Here is a 15,554-nt window from a genome sequence, read left to right on the forward strand (position 1 = left end):
CGACATTAAGTAAAGTATTCTTCTGCTACACTCATGTTGCTATAGATGCCATATAGGAAGCTTGCTGAAGCCTTTGGCGTCCTTGTTCTCTCAGTGCTGTTGAAATCCACGTGGTAAATGCCAAACTTCGGTCTGTAAAAGTATAAGAAATGACAAAAATATCTACAGACTCACTATCAAAGTATTACAGGATTAGTTACAACGCTGTATGTCAACACAGTAATAAAACAGTCTGTATCTGAATGAAGAATCATCCTGAAAGCTTAGTATGAACTGAAACAGAAAAAAAGTTTCTTATTCAGTGCTAGAAGACCCCATAAGAAGGGGGAGAAAATAGCATACTCAGCAAAGGGAGCAGCTAAATGAAGATCGCACTTTGACTACACTGGTGACATTTTGCCTCAAGCACATGACAACAGATATAGGTTCTAAAAAACAAATGAAGGGAGATAGGGGAGGTACCACTTCAAATTTACCTCCTTCACGAGTAACAAAACAAATTTCTTAATTACATTCGGTATATAACGTAACAGAAGCTTACCTGAAACCAGAATTCCACTCCAAGTTGTCGAGAAGGCTCCAAGTTGTACATCCAATTACATTGGCCCTATCTTCATTGATAGCTTTCAGTAATTCTGCCAAGTATTGCTGATAAGAGATGTTCTTTTAGACAAAAAATTATTCTGATTATTCGTAGAAATCATTCGTATCGTTCATAAGATACAGAACACACGAAGCAAAACTCGTTAAAATATTGACACATTAGATTTATGGTTTTTTAAATACGTTGTAACAAGTTTAGGGGAATTTCGTATACAAGGATAGTCGTCATATTCCTGCTATTATTTATTTTGATTCCTAGGAACTACTTACAATCTTTTCGACATAACCTGCGAGTTTTATTGCGATAATAAGGGCGCGAAGTGAGCAATGCGACAACTGTCCGGCTTATACACTGAAGAGCCAAAGAAACTGGCACACCTTCCTAATATCGTGTAGGGCCCTCGCGAGCACACAGATGTGCCGCAACACGACTTGGCACGGACTCCACTAACGTCTGAGGCAGTGCTGGAGGTAACTGACACCATGAATACTGAAGTGCTGTCCATAAATCCGTAAGAGTACGAGGAGGTGGAGATCTCTTCTGAACAGGAGGTTACAATGCATCTCTGATATGTTCAATAATGTTCATGTCTGGGGAGTATGGAGGCCGGCGGTAGTGCTGAAACTCATAAGAGTGTCCCTGGAGCCACTCTGTAGCAGTTCTGAAGGTGTGGGACATCGCATTGTCTAGGTGGAATTGCCCAACGCACAATGGACATGAATAGATTCAGCAGATCAGGCAGGATGCTTACTTACGGGTCACCTGTCAGAGTCGTATCTAGGCTGCACTCGCCCCACACCATTACGGAGCTTCCACCAGCTTGAACAGTCCCTGGATGTCATGCAGGGTCCATGGATTTATGCATTAGTGTCCATACCCGTACACGTCCATCCGCTCGATAGAATTTGAAAGGAGACTCGTCCGACCAGGCAACATGTTCCAGTCATCAACAGTCCAACGTCAGTGTTGACGGGCCCAGGCGAGGCGGAAAGCTTTGTGTCGTGCAGTCATCAAGAGTACACGAGTGGGGATTCGGCTCCGAAAGTCCGTATCAATGCTGTATCGCTGTATGGTTCTCACGCTGACGCTTGTTGGTGGCCCACAATTGAAATCTGCAGGAATATGCGGAAGGGCTACATTTCTGTCAGGCCGAAAGATTCTCTTCAGTCGTCATTGGTCCCGTTCTTGCAGGATCTTTTTCTAGCCGCGGCGGTATTGGAGATCTGATGTTTTACCGGATTCCTAATATTCACGGTACACTCGTGAAATGGTCGTACGGGAAAATCCCCACTTCCTCGCTACCTGGGAGATGCTGTATACCATCGCTCGTGCGCCGATTATAACACCACATTCAAACTCACTGAAATTTTGATAACCTGCCATTGTAGCAGCAGTAACCAATTTAACAACTGCGATGGACACTTGTTGTCTTTTATAAGTGTTGCCGTTTCCCGCCTATTCCCACATCTCTGTGTTTGAATACTCATGCCTATACCAGTTTCTTTGGCGCTTCAGTGTATTTTGACAGAGTTGACTAACACTGATTAGGACAGGAGGTACGGTGACAGGACATGTAATAGGACATCAGGTAGTAACCTCCACAGTACTAGAGGGGATCGAAAGGGTCCTAAAATGGACAGGAAGGCTATACTGGAATAAATACAACTAATAATGGGGACGTTGAGTATGAGAACTACACTAAGCGAAGAGTTTGTAACAAGAGGAGAGGCTCCGGCAGACCACATCAAACTAGTGAGAAGACCAGCGCTAGATAAATTTAAAGAAAGAAAAAATTTAGAGCTGTAATTTGCAAGACAGATTACGATTTAACGTCAAGTTGATGGTGAGATAATTAGGGACGTAGCACATGCCCTCATTATGGAAGGATGGGAAGGGAATTTGTTCGTGTCGTTTCTGAAGTTTTTGCTTTCAGTGACTTTGGAAAATCACGGAAAAACCTAACTATGCATGTAGGACGGGAATTCAAAACTTTGAAATGGGGTAGTTCAGATACATCAACGACAACCAGTTAACAATATTACGGAAACCTCATGGCACAACCACAAGGGAGTAATTAAAAAGTGTTAGTGTAGGTGAAACAATGATTGAAATACATTTACTACATTTAACTACTGCGCCACTTTGCTCGCTAGTAACATGAAACGTTTTTGACGTTTCTTACTCACTGAATCATACCTACACCTGCAATTTTTATGTCTTTCTTTTTGGATTATATTGTGTTCTCTCGTAAGACACTCGAAAACAGGCAAGTTTTATGTGAATATTCCATACTTACCCCGTAATAATTGATACGTTCTTCATCTTCGAGTCCCCCAAAATCGGGATAGCCGTTGTCCGTGATGAAAATAGGGTAGTTCGGATATCTCGATGACACCCAGTTAACAATATTACGGAAACCCCATGGCACAACCTGAAGGGAGTAATTAAAAAGTGTTAGAATAGGTGAAACGATGAGTGATGTACATTTACTACATTTAACTACTAGCATAAACATAATGACCATTCCATCAAAGATAAAAATCAAACGTTGTGGTACTAAAAACTTGGAAACCGCAAGTATAGTTCAGAAACAAACTCCAAAGATTTTACGAGGCCTCTTGACATGTGAAAGCGATGCGTCTGTTCATAAGTCGAATTCGGATATTTCGTACTTGCTTAATACGTGCAATGCTTTAACCGACATACGGTTAAAGTTTGGCAGCGCTATTTCTTTACTGGATTTTATTTCAATACATTAATAAGCCGAAAACCATTTTATAAGAAGTAGATATAAGTAGAAAAAAATGCAGTTTGCTTGCCTTTCAACATTAATTATGAAACATGAATTTATCAAAGAATCCTAGCAAGATATGAAATAAAATAAAAATTTGCATGTTTCCCCAACATAAGGATGAATCTGTTAAGAGGGATTAAAATGCCAGCAAAGTAAATAAAGACACAGAAGAAGTTGGAATATGTGTAGTGGGAGTTTTAATTATATTTCCATTGTTACGTACATCCTCTAGCATCTCTAACTATCAGGCTTTGTTAGACAACTAAATTACTTGTGCGTCAGCTCCCAGTAAACAATTTTTCTACACTACGCTCGCGGAACAATTGACGAATTTGTGACGGAACAGAGAGAGGTCGTAGTAGGAAGTGACGCCAAAGCGTATGATTATTAACTTATTGCAGAACTAGTCTGCCTGACTATTAACATAGTGTAGACGTGGTTGATCGCTGTAGGTTCAAAAAAATAACAATAATTTTCGGGAGAGGGGGTGGGATGCGGAGGTGTCTTCTGACTGAACTGAAACGGCACACCTAGATTTCCTGTTTTGGGTCAATCATTTCATCTCAGAGTGGAAATTATTCACAACTTCCGTAGTTATTTGTTTTATATAAGCTAATCTCTTCCTCCAACTACAAGTTTTCTCTTTGTGTTTCCTTCTACTATTATGGAATTATTTCCTAATGTCGTAGCACATATCCTTCCTCCTTCTAGCTTACATATATATTTTTGTACACTATTTATCTTGCTTATATACTGAAAATTATTTATTCCTTGTTGCCTTCTAAGGCCTCTTGTTTTTAATGTACGTTCCATTTTCTGTTTTCCTCGATTTTTTAAAGTGCACGGTTCACTTCCAAGCAGGGTCGCACTATATACGCAAATCCTTTGCCAAATTTGGGAGTATTTTTGGCACTAATACATTTCTTTTGGCGAGCACTGCTCTCTTCACTTCTGCTGTTCTGCTAACAGTTTGTCCTTATTTCTTGTTGTGTGGTCTGCTTACAGCATGCCCTTGTTTAGTGTACCTCATTTCTGACGTCCAGTTACTCGCTAATCTCATATCTGCCGTTCCCCAAAGCTGTTTTCTTTCTTTGGTTTGCTCCTAATTCATAGACTGTACTAGTACACCGTCTATTACATTCAACAGGTCATATTCCTCACATTCAAAAAATCTTATTAATGATATCCTCATCCCATATTTTCATCAGCGTTTTTTTTAAATACATGTTCTATTTTCCTCAGTGCTTCACCGAGATTTTAGTTAACAGCAGAGAAGAAATTAAGAAATTCTACTGGTGGTCACTACATTTGGAATACCGAAAAGTGTATCAAATAGTTAGATTTTACGTATTATGCGTTTACTGTATATTATAAGGGCAGTAAACTGAAAACGAGACAGTATGAAGAAAAATACGTAGACTCTTTATTATTTCAGAGGTAACCGCCGTAGCTGTAAATACATTTACCCCACTGTTAAACAAGTCGGTCAGTGCCTTCATGGAAAAATGTTTGCGGCTGCCTACGGAAGCATGGTCGTTCGCAGTCGTGCACCTCTTCACCGAAACAAACATACGGCCACGAATGTCTTCCTTGACGTCTCCAAAAATATGGAACTTGCATCGGGAGAGATCGGGACTGTATGGAGGATATTTAAGGACTTTCCACCAAAACTCCTGCAGCGTACTGAAATTAACTGTGGTGCCAGGTGGGCGGGCGTTTTATTAGAAGTTTGTTTCGACTACGGTGTATAAGTTCCGCAGGGAAGCCGTAACATACTTCATTAACTCCCAATCTCTCACACATGCGATTTTAGTATTTTTGGGGCAATGAAGAAAGACATTCATGGCCACTGATTCGCTTCGGACGGAGGAGTGGACACATGGGTAAGATCGCAGCTTCGTAGGCAACTGAAAACATTTTTGCACGGAGGTACTTACCGTCTTGTCTCACAGTGGTATAAATGCACTAACAGCTGTGGCGATTGCTTTTAAAATAATTAATAGATTTTTTCCAATCTGTTTCGTTTTCATTTGACTATCCCTTAAAAGAGAAAATGATCAAACTTTTAGGTGCTTCGGGGATGTAGAGTATGGGAAATTTAATACGAAGTATTTGCACCTCTCGCAGTAACAACTTCTCTAACGTAGCTGGGTATCGTGTCAACCAATGGTCTCATGACAGATGAATCTTTCCATGCTGCCTCCACGACAAAAGTCAGCAATAGTAGTGGCTGGAAATTGGTGGTGTGCCAGTGTTTAAACAACACATTAGCAGATAGAACATAACTCTGTCGAAGTTTTGCCGAGACTGCGACCACTGCCACAGTGAGATTTCGATAGAGCGCCAGCAAGGGTAAGACTTTTTGTTTATTATGTGAGTGAGGGCATGGGCAGAAGCCATAACTCTTTGTAGCCACGGTTCATAGCAGCCGTTGAAACACTGTGTCTTGCAGATACCACGGAAAACGTCCAACATCCGCTTTCCTTGAAGACGTTCCTCCATGTAACGATCGCTCCTTTGTACTAGGGCTTTCTAGCAACTAGGGGTATTGCCTCCCATCACGTTAACACGGCCTGCCCCATGTCAGATGAAAGGTGAGGATGGGGGTTGCAATGGCGCAGAAGACCCTCTAAAGCTACACGTTTATGGCTGTGACGGAGGTCGAACGCTTGCATCCCTGCACCGTCTCTCTCTGATGGGCTGCTGTGCCGAATGAACCGAGAAATACAGCTATCCAGAAACCGAGGGTAACAACTACTTAAATTCTTAGTTTGACCATAGGCAACACGTGGAATTACAAGTGCATCGACTACGATGGTACTTATCCCAGATCTAGCTTCTTGTTCACGACGAGTCCCAGTCCTGTTGTACCACTTTCAGCTATGGTTGACCTTATTAAATTTTCGTCCGATCAGTTGATAGCGAAACTCACCCTGAGCCATATTAAGCTGCTGCCAGGCCAAGTGAAGTTGATTATTCGCTGAACACCACTGTCGCTCTCCAATGATGGTGAGCCACCCACGACTGCAGACTTCACGAGACTTGTTGTGTATGAATTCAGTCCAAAGAAATCAGAAGAACCTGTAAATAATATATCAAGATTTACGATTTACTCTTCAGAGACATGTTTATATATGAGCTAGAATTTGTTTTCTTGTAGAAATAGTAAGCAGCCAATCAGTTGCGAAATAGGTTTATTGAAACTTCTTTACCTTGATTTCAACGTTTATAAAAACGTATTCTTCAGGAGAAAATATAGACAACTGGAAAGGCATCAGTATAAGAGTGGGTCCACAAAACAACCATTGTTGAGATACAACACATTTTCTGTAGCAGTTTATAATTGTCTAGGAACACTGACATCTCCAAACGTTAAAGTATGTGTTCGAAATGTTGTCCATGCGCCTGAATGCAACGTTAAACACGTCTCTGAAATTAATTGCGTATCCTCTCAGCCAGTCCTGAGGAAATCTGTAAATCCTGGAAGGCTGCTGCAGTCCACAAGCGTAATTCCTCAGAGACCTGACCTCGGTAGCGTAGACCAGGCTTTCGACATGAACTCGTACGCAGAAATCCATGGGACTTAAATCCAGTAACCTAGGAGGCCATGGCAAAGCCCTCCTCTAGCTACCCAAGTTGACTATAAGTCCTAGTTAGAAGCCAGCGCGCTCGTAGATGAAAACACATGTTCAGGCGCTGGTTCAGTCGGATAACATCATGTACATCTGGAGGAACAGCCCTCAAAATCAGCATGTACTGCTGTCCAGTTAGTCTCTCTGGTAGGAAGTGTGGCCCAGTTATACAGTCTCCGAGCACATCGGCCCAGAAGTTCAACGAATAACGCTACTAATGTCGTGATACGTGCATTGCATTAGGATTGACGTCGGCCAAAATGCTGCAGCTACGGAAGTTATAAATACCGCCACAGGTAAATCCAGCCTCATCAGTGAATAGAATACTGTTTGTATTGTATTGTGTCGTATTGTATGTTAACCAGGGGCCTAGAAACGACGGAGAGGCTCCGTCCCCGCCGCAGCTACAGTGATCGACAACCCCACGACGACTACCACAGTCCACTTCATCTCTCCGCCACTCCGCACCGAACCAATCTTTCAGGGTTATTGTGTGGTTCGGTAGAGTAATGGTGGTGTACGCGTACGTGAATAAGTTGTTTGCCCAGCAATCGCCGACATAGTGTAGCTGAGGCATAATAAGAGAAACCAGTCCGCATTCGCCGAGGCAAATCGCCTAAAAACCATCCATAGACTGGCCGGCTCACCAGACCTTGACACAGGTCCGCCGGGCGGATTCGTGCCAGGGACCAGGCGCTCCTTCCCAGTCCGGAAAGCCGTGCGTTAGACCGCACAGCAAACCGGGCAGTCAGAATACTACTTACAAACAGGGAATACAGTATACATTGTTATTGCACACATTGGCAGAAATTTCTCTAGGACGGAAGTCTGCATTGTTGGGTGCTTGCACTCGCTGGAGATGGTATGGACAGAGTACTTGCCGACGTAAAATCCGATCCGCCTCACACTCCTATGATTCAGGATACGCTCTTGGCTACCAAAACTCCTTGTTGAGGTACTCAGACCTTTGTGTACAATGCGTAAGACACTTTCCTCACCATCGGGTGTTATTTGTCTGGGTCGACTTTCTTGTACGTTGTGAGGGAAACTCCCCGTTTCTCTAACGCGCTGATGTAAACGGCTAAACGTACGGCTGTGGGGCTGCCTGCAGAGAGGAAAATCTTCTTCATACACTCGTGCAACTTCAAGGACGTTGGCATTCGCCTTACCATACATGATGTGCATGTCAGCCTACTCTTCATTGGTGTAATCTCTGTCCATGGTGCCTTCACATTTGTAATTGATTGTGAGGCCGGTAAGGAACAGTGCACGGTGAGTGAAAGGGAAGTGTAATTGCGCATGCGTAAAGGAACAGGTAGCCGATCCCAAACCTTGAGATAACAACGAAAATACCGCGGTATCCAGAGGCGTTTACAGTTGGTTCCCAACTCTAATTAATGCGATAGTCCGGCAACGATTGATTTGCGGACCCACGTTTATTGGAGCTTTTTAGCTATGTTTGGTCTGTACTTCCCATGTGTGAATTATTGACCATTACTTCTCATCACTCGGTACATATTACTGATGCTTTTCGGCTGTTTTTGTATTTTAATGTACCTGTGTCGCAACATGAAATCCAGCTGTCTGTATTTCCTTCTGAAGAACCCGTTTTTATAAACGTAGAAACCATGGTCAAGGGATTCTAATAAACCTTCGAATTTGCAACTGATTGGCTGTTTGCTATTTCGAAAACAAGATTTCATTCTAAGTTACTGCTCCATCCATGTACAAAATTTGAGCTAATCTCCATTTAAAATATGTACCAATCTCTAGAGGTACCTGTATGACTCAAATACTTGCACTCCAGATAGAATATCACACACGATGTGAATACAATGTCCCGAATGACTCTGTTGTATACTCTCGGCACGTCAGGTGCCTTGTACGTGTAGGAGTTCGCAAATTGATAATTCTGAAGTAAGAAGCCAACGGATGGAAATGAATATGAGGCAGTATGAGGAGTTGAATGAGCAGAATATTTCTGGGACAAGTATGTAAACTGCTATCTTGTAATTTGTCGTTCTTTATGTGCCCTTAGAGCAAATTCAAAGCTTCTGAGCAGTCTCTTCCTAAACTTTGCTTGGCTAATTTTCATGGCGCAGGTGTTTACAACACGTGTGATAAATTCACTGCATCTCGTACAACTTGAATATCTTATCACTGACACACGTGTCAGTAACATTGATAGTATATCAATGGGATGGTGTCTGTGAGATTGTATTGTACAACTAAACTTAGAAAGAATACCAGGAAGGATATAACATGACACAATGTAACTTGCATTCCCAATACAAGAATCGTGAGGCTGTTTTATGACTGATTGTTCGACACAGTCTTTGTGCCACAACAAACACATGATGGTTTATGTTGTATAAATGTATTGACAAAGTGTATGGCACAGACAATGTATTACAAAAGAGTAAGTTGTGATTTAAGCACAGAAGAAATGAAATAGAAATGTAGAAAGAATTTTGTAAATGTTTAATAAATGCAGTTCATTGCCGTGGATTGAATTGATCGGCGAACAAAGCGCTCACCAACGCTTTCAACATGAAGTTTACCATACCGAAGAACTAGAAGAGCTAGTTTTGGATATGTTGTACAAGCTTACCATGACCGTCCATAAGGTCATTTCATATTTTGGCGTTTTGTGGAACAAACCATGATTATGGAGAATGTAGTATCATATAACAACATCAGCCTACTGGCGTACCACAGTAGACAACGGAATTGAAAATTTTCGTTCAGTGCTGATAGGGTCATGTGGGAATGTGGGATTCAGTAGACCCAATGAAGAACTCCCATGAGCCATGCCTCTGGCTCTGTACCATGAGCACCCTCTGCCGCAGCAATACAGGAGGGCTGGAGGCAGCCACATATCCTTCTTTGGCTCAACCACTTTGCTATGGGTCACTGTGCAGAAGCAGCACTGTCACAGCTCCAACTCCATTTGCTTGTTCTTACTTCAGGGAGCCTCATCATTATTGACATTGTGATAGCTGGAATCTGTTTCTTGCTGCATAATTTGTGATCACTCTTCATTCGTTTGGAGAAATACTAGATAAGTATATCTTCTGTTTGTTGTGTTAACTTGTTCACTAATCGTTTCTGCTACTGTCATGCTGCCCTTCGACGGCACTCTGTAACCCACCTCTCCTTACCATTGTGTACAAAGTCGTTCACAACTCTCATGACTCGTGTGTTCCACAAAAGGCCAACAACATCGTGGGAAACAAAACTTTGCAGTATTTGGCACTCATATTTCCGAAAGCTTAATGAACCATCTACGACGGAGACTTTAACAAATGCTCTGAGAAAAATGAAGCCCTCTAGTAGGAGCGATAGATGTAGTTACATACATTCCAAACGTTAAGGAAGACCTGAATAGTTAATATTATTCAAATCTAATATTTGCGCTAGTATTGCATGGGACAGGGAAAGAGTTGTACAGAATTGAAATCATCAAGAACAACATGAATCAGAAAGTGACAAAGACTGATTGTAACAGGTGTTTAGGTAATACACAGAAACTAACAAAACAGTCATATAATCTTATAACAAGGACATCAGAGTTATGAGTCAACAGTCCAGATAATAAATTTGTGCCAAATGGGATAGATTGGAGCAATTAAATACAATAAATTTTATATTCATTAATTTCTGTATTAATTAAACTGCTGAGAAAATCGTACATCCTCATAAGTGTTATTTATTCAACAACAATTCTTCCACTTTTTCTGTAGTGTACGAGAAAAGAGATCATTTTAATGGTCCCACAGAGGAGTCTGTGAGTGCCCAATAAATATAGCTTTGAAAGTAAAAAACACCAATGGCCCAATCTCAACAGAAAACGAATAGCAGCATTTGTAATTGAAGTATGATACATTAGCGAAAGCAGTTGCATGAAGGCGTAGAGACCAAATAAAGAGGTGGAAGCTGCATAGGAGCAGAAACAAACATGCAAAAAGAAACATATAAGAAGTGACAAGATTTCTACACCATCTGGTGCTGGTGTACTAACCATTGATCATCTGCTTCTCCTCCTCAGTAAAGCTGGGCAGGCGTGACCTGGGTCGACCCTCGGCTCTGCTGCTGTTGTCCACACGTTCTCGCACCACGGCCGGGTAGTCGCCGTCGACGTAGATAGGGTTCGCGAACAGGCCCAGCTGTAAGGTGTTCATAATGCAGCAACTGCTTGAAGCGAAACCAGAGAAAACATAGAAAAAGTCAAAGTGTGCCACGCAAACAAGGTGTCTCTATGCCACAAGTACACACAAAAACAAATCCTTATAACGAAAGGACAGCTAATGTTGTTGGTCAAATATGAAATCGATAGAGACACTCTCAAAGAGGTGATTCTCACTCTTCCCTGAATAGCGCTAAGTCGCATGGAGCATGCGCATCAATGACAAAGAACACCTATTTCGACATGCTGGCGAACTATGTAGTTCCAGTTATGCCTCCCGATGTCATTTTCCAGTAGGATGTTCTACCCTCTCCCCCACCCCCCACCCATGATTATTGGGTTGTTACCACATTTCCATATGAGGCGTTTCCCAATCTGACTCTGCTGGATTATAATGCATTAAGGCATGAGGGTTTATCAAGGACTCTGGATACAGAACTGGGGTTATGCTACATTTCAGACAATGGCTCTACGTATTAGCAGAGAACATGACACCTCTAATGATTATGAACATGTGACGAGAGTGGAGTACCTCTCCGATGTCTGTCAAACAACAAACGCTGCCCACTTTAAATATACAAAACCCTTTATTATTTTGTGCGAGTTAGTAACATGTGGATATGTAATTTTGTTTACTATTTGTATTTGCGCAATCAAATTTACTCCTAGGGGTGTCTCCAAAATCTCTGTTGAACTGTTTTATATTTTTAGCTTTGTCCACAACTGATATCATGCCAAGATCTTTAGTTTTATTATGCCTATGTGGACCCAAAATAGTCTTCAATCAATGTTTAAATGATTCGCATTGAGATTTGTCTGTATACAAGTTGATTCACAGTTCCTATTACAGGCTTACAGGGGCTGTAATGGGGCTTTGTGGATAAAGCCTAGATGATTAACCCGGTACTGTCTGAAAAATAAGTTTGAAGATCGCATCACTTTCAAATTTTTCATTTCACCATACACACATAACGGACGTAATGAGGTCTGACCAGTGCTCGTCTACAGGCGCACGAGGGCAATGTTTCGTCGTCAGTTTATCTCCTACATAACGTAGGATACCCTCTTCACACTCGAGAGTTGGAGAGCCTGTGGAGAACCAGAGTACACTCTTCTATCTGTGAGCTTGCCAGTTTCTCGCAGCCGCCGCTGAAGTGGGACGAAAATAGTATGTGATGTCTAGGTCCCGGATTTTAATGACATAAAAACAGCGAAATATGCAGGCATTTACGACTAAAAACTTAGATAAATTTGACCTTAAGAAATAATTCCTTTCATAAACTAATTTTCTTGTTTATTTGCTCATACACCTTCGACATAAAATTCACTTTCGAACCAAACGCTGAGTACAGTATTTATATTTTGCAGAGTGTGAAGCTAACTAGCAGTTATTTTTGAAATGTTTGCTTGTGTGTGAACAAAGAAACAATATACAGTGAAAACAATGACACCTATTCAAACAACTAAACTACATTTTTACCACAGCACACCACTTGTTTAAAGTGTTCTATGTTATTTAACATGTAATGTCAATCTTCAGTTTCTACTGAGCCACACTGGATCTCAAGATGAATTTCTTAGATTTTCGCTTCTCGTAGGAGAGCTTCTGTAAAGTTTGGAAGGTAGGAGACGAGGTACTGGCAGAAGTAAAGCTGTGAGGACGGGGCATGAGTGGCGCTTGGGTTGCTCAGATTGTAGAACACTTGCCCGCGAAAGGCAACGGTCCCGAGTTCCAGTCTCGGTCTGGCACACAGCTTTAATCTGCCAAGAAGTTTCATATCAGCACACACTCCGCTGCAGAGTGAAAATCTCATTCTGGAATATTTACCCATGTAATGACGACAGGAACTATGAGGATTGGGGAACAACTTCTCCGGTGATCACGATGTTTTCTTTAAAATTCATATCATTTTGTTACCGCCTCTTGCATGAACTCTCTTTGCTTAAACACTGACTAAAGAGACGGATACAACTGAATATTCATTGATTTTTGACATCTACAACGCCCTGACATTATCTTTTGTTTTTACCTTGTATTAAGGTATCTCTAAAAATGCTATGAGTCATCAGCACCTATAGTCATTTCTAGTGTGTGTTGATTTATCACTATATCGGTTCTTCTTGCTACACGGAAAATGGCCCTTAGCTGTTGCATCCCTGAAAACTATCGAAAAGCTTGTTTTGGTACACAGAGTTACTCTAGTTAACGTCACAATGGCAGTCGGAGTTGAAGGGGGCACTTTACTGGCAGTTTTATCATGTCACCTACTGAATATGACACTACAGGTGAATGACATAGCCACTACTTTGCGCCTCGGAAGTTCGCATCCTACTCTTTATTTTTAAGAAATGAGTTGGATAATGTAATAACTTCTTATGACAGGGTAGAGTCAGAGAGAGATATCAGCTGTCGCTTTGCTGTGAGACACTGCTGTAGACGTATCCTAGGGAAACCTGGTTCGTAATTTGAACAGAGCTCATGCGGTTATTAGTACTAGTTTCTGTGAAAAAACGTGCTTCTACTGGAAATAACATTCCGGGAGCTAAATTACATATAATTTCTTTTTCGCACGGAATTACTAACGATAGACACAAAAATGTGATTTAATTTCTCGGCAAAAATTGTTTTGTGATTGATAACGTCGTGTTTCGCTCTGAAGACACAGAGCATGATTTTACAAATTGTTACTCGCCTTCCGTTAATGAATAGCAACAATCTCACATTTCATTGGCATAACTATGAACCTAACAGCATAATTACTTCGAGAAAATGAGTGAGGAATACATACTACATAATCTCCTGAAAAATATCACCTTTCCGTCATACTTACTACACAGTCTCCCAAGAAATATCATCTTTCAGTCATAACTCCACGTACAGAGAAATAAAACCTCAAAACGAATTTTTCATCTGCCAAAGTTTATTGAACATCTACTTAAATTTGGTAATAACTCATACCATTGTAAATGTCAGATTGTGCAGTACCACTCAGTCTGTTTAGTGGGTAATCGTGTTGGCAAGACAGGGCTTGAGGTCAAAGATTTTATGTTGCGGTTCTCATACCTGGAACTGAATCACACGTTCCTGAGCCTCCAGGGATTCCTCCAGGTCATCGTATGGTTCGAACCAGTAACAGTTTAGTGTGATACCGACTTTACCTGGAAAAAAGACGATAATCACCAATAAAAACCAATGCACTGCTTTTAATCGTTTTTTGTGCCAGGAAAAATGAAAACTATGATCATATGAATGCATAGAGAGGAGACTAGCCTCACAGTGCGTGAATGTTAAGCTTTTTCGGAAACTGACTGGCTTCCCATTACATAATTAAACTAATATCACACATTTTGAGCATACTTGGAAGATGGGCGACAGCTTCGCATCCGCAACATCAGTGCCAGAATTAGGGTTATTAGCCCTGGCCTGTTTTGCCTTGAGCGTCGGCAACCGTTGTGTGCTCGTTGCTAATGAGAAATGGGTGGAAGGTGGCCAGATCAGCCGTGGCTAACAATAAGCAGAGGCCTGACACAGGCATGAGTCTGTGTACACTGAATATTTGCCGGTAGAGCTAACCATCGACCACTTGGGGTAATGTTGGTACCAATTAGCAACCTGGGACTCTCACCACAATCACGGAACTACAAGTAGAGTTAGAAGACTGATGCCGAGGTGGTCTCGCTTATAGCACTGTCCTGACGCGGTCTGCGTTGGACGGCTACCTGGAGGTTCTTCATTGGCGGCGATGTTCAAAGAGCCTCTCGCGGCGCCCGCAGGAACCTTCAAGGCACCCGCTCTGGAAGTATCGATAACCCACGATACTGCGTAATGAAACAGTGTAGCGTGGAAAAACATGAAAGCGTTCAACAAATTTCGTCTCTCTTCGTTTTGGTATCAAATGCGACCAGATATTTTACTGCATACGACCTTCTGCCAGTGTCTTTTCCGTCAAAGACATGAACAGGAGACAAATGGAAAAAAGTAAGTATACTATTATTTGAGAAGTAATAGCCATGATTCTTAATACATTTTTCCTACAGAGAGATGAAATATTCAGTGCCTTCATGGAGAAATGTTTGCAGTTGCCTATAAGAACCATGACTGTGGCCAGGTGTGCTCCTCTATTTTCGAATCAGATCGAAAAATAAGTGGAAATCGTTTGGAGAGATATCGAAACTTTATGGAGGATGTTTAAAGGCCTCCCAGCGGAACTTCTGAAGCGTAGTCGAAACAAACTGCCAGAAAAATGTCCGCCACACTTTGATAAAGGTGCTTCGACTACGCTGACCATAACTTTGATGACGATTATGTATATAACACATTTTTATGAGGATTATGCA

At 41.6% G+C, this 15,554-nt stretch overlaps 1 protein-coding gene across 1 annotated transcript in view; it reads right to left on the minus strand.

The window, feature by feature from the left end:
- Positions 1 to 263: 263 nt before the first annotated feature.
- The window catches only part of LOC124623004 (myrosinase 1-like), a 117,961-nt gene continuing 102,670 nt past the window's right edge, over positions 264 to 15,554 (minus strand). The window contains exons 6-11 of the mRNA XM_047148795.1: positions 14,281 to 14,375; positions 11,052 to 11,196; positions 6,331 to 6,479; positions 2,901 to 3,035; positions 542 to 648; positions 264 to 273 (exon numbers count right to left, since the gene is read on the minus strand). Coding sequence (XP_047004751.1) covers positions 264 to 273; positions 542 to 648; positions 2,901 to 3,035; positions 6,331 to 6,479; positions 11,052 to 11,196; positions 14,281 to 14,375 — 641 coding nt within the window. The remainder of the gene's footprint in view (positions 274 to 541; positions 649 to 2,900; positions 3,036 to 6,330; positions 6,480 to 11,051; positions 11,197 to 14,280; positions 14,376 to 15,554) is intronic.

Source organism: Schistocerca americana, chromosome 7 (assembly GCF_021461395.2).
Source record: "Schistocerca americana isolate TAMUIC-IGC-003095 chromosome 7, iqSchAmer2.1, whole genome shotgun sequence".
Classification (NCBI taxonomy): Eukaryota; Metazoa; Arthropoda; class Insecta; order Orthoptera; family Acrididae; genus Schistocerca; species Schistocerca americana.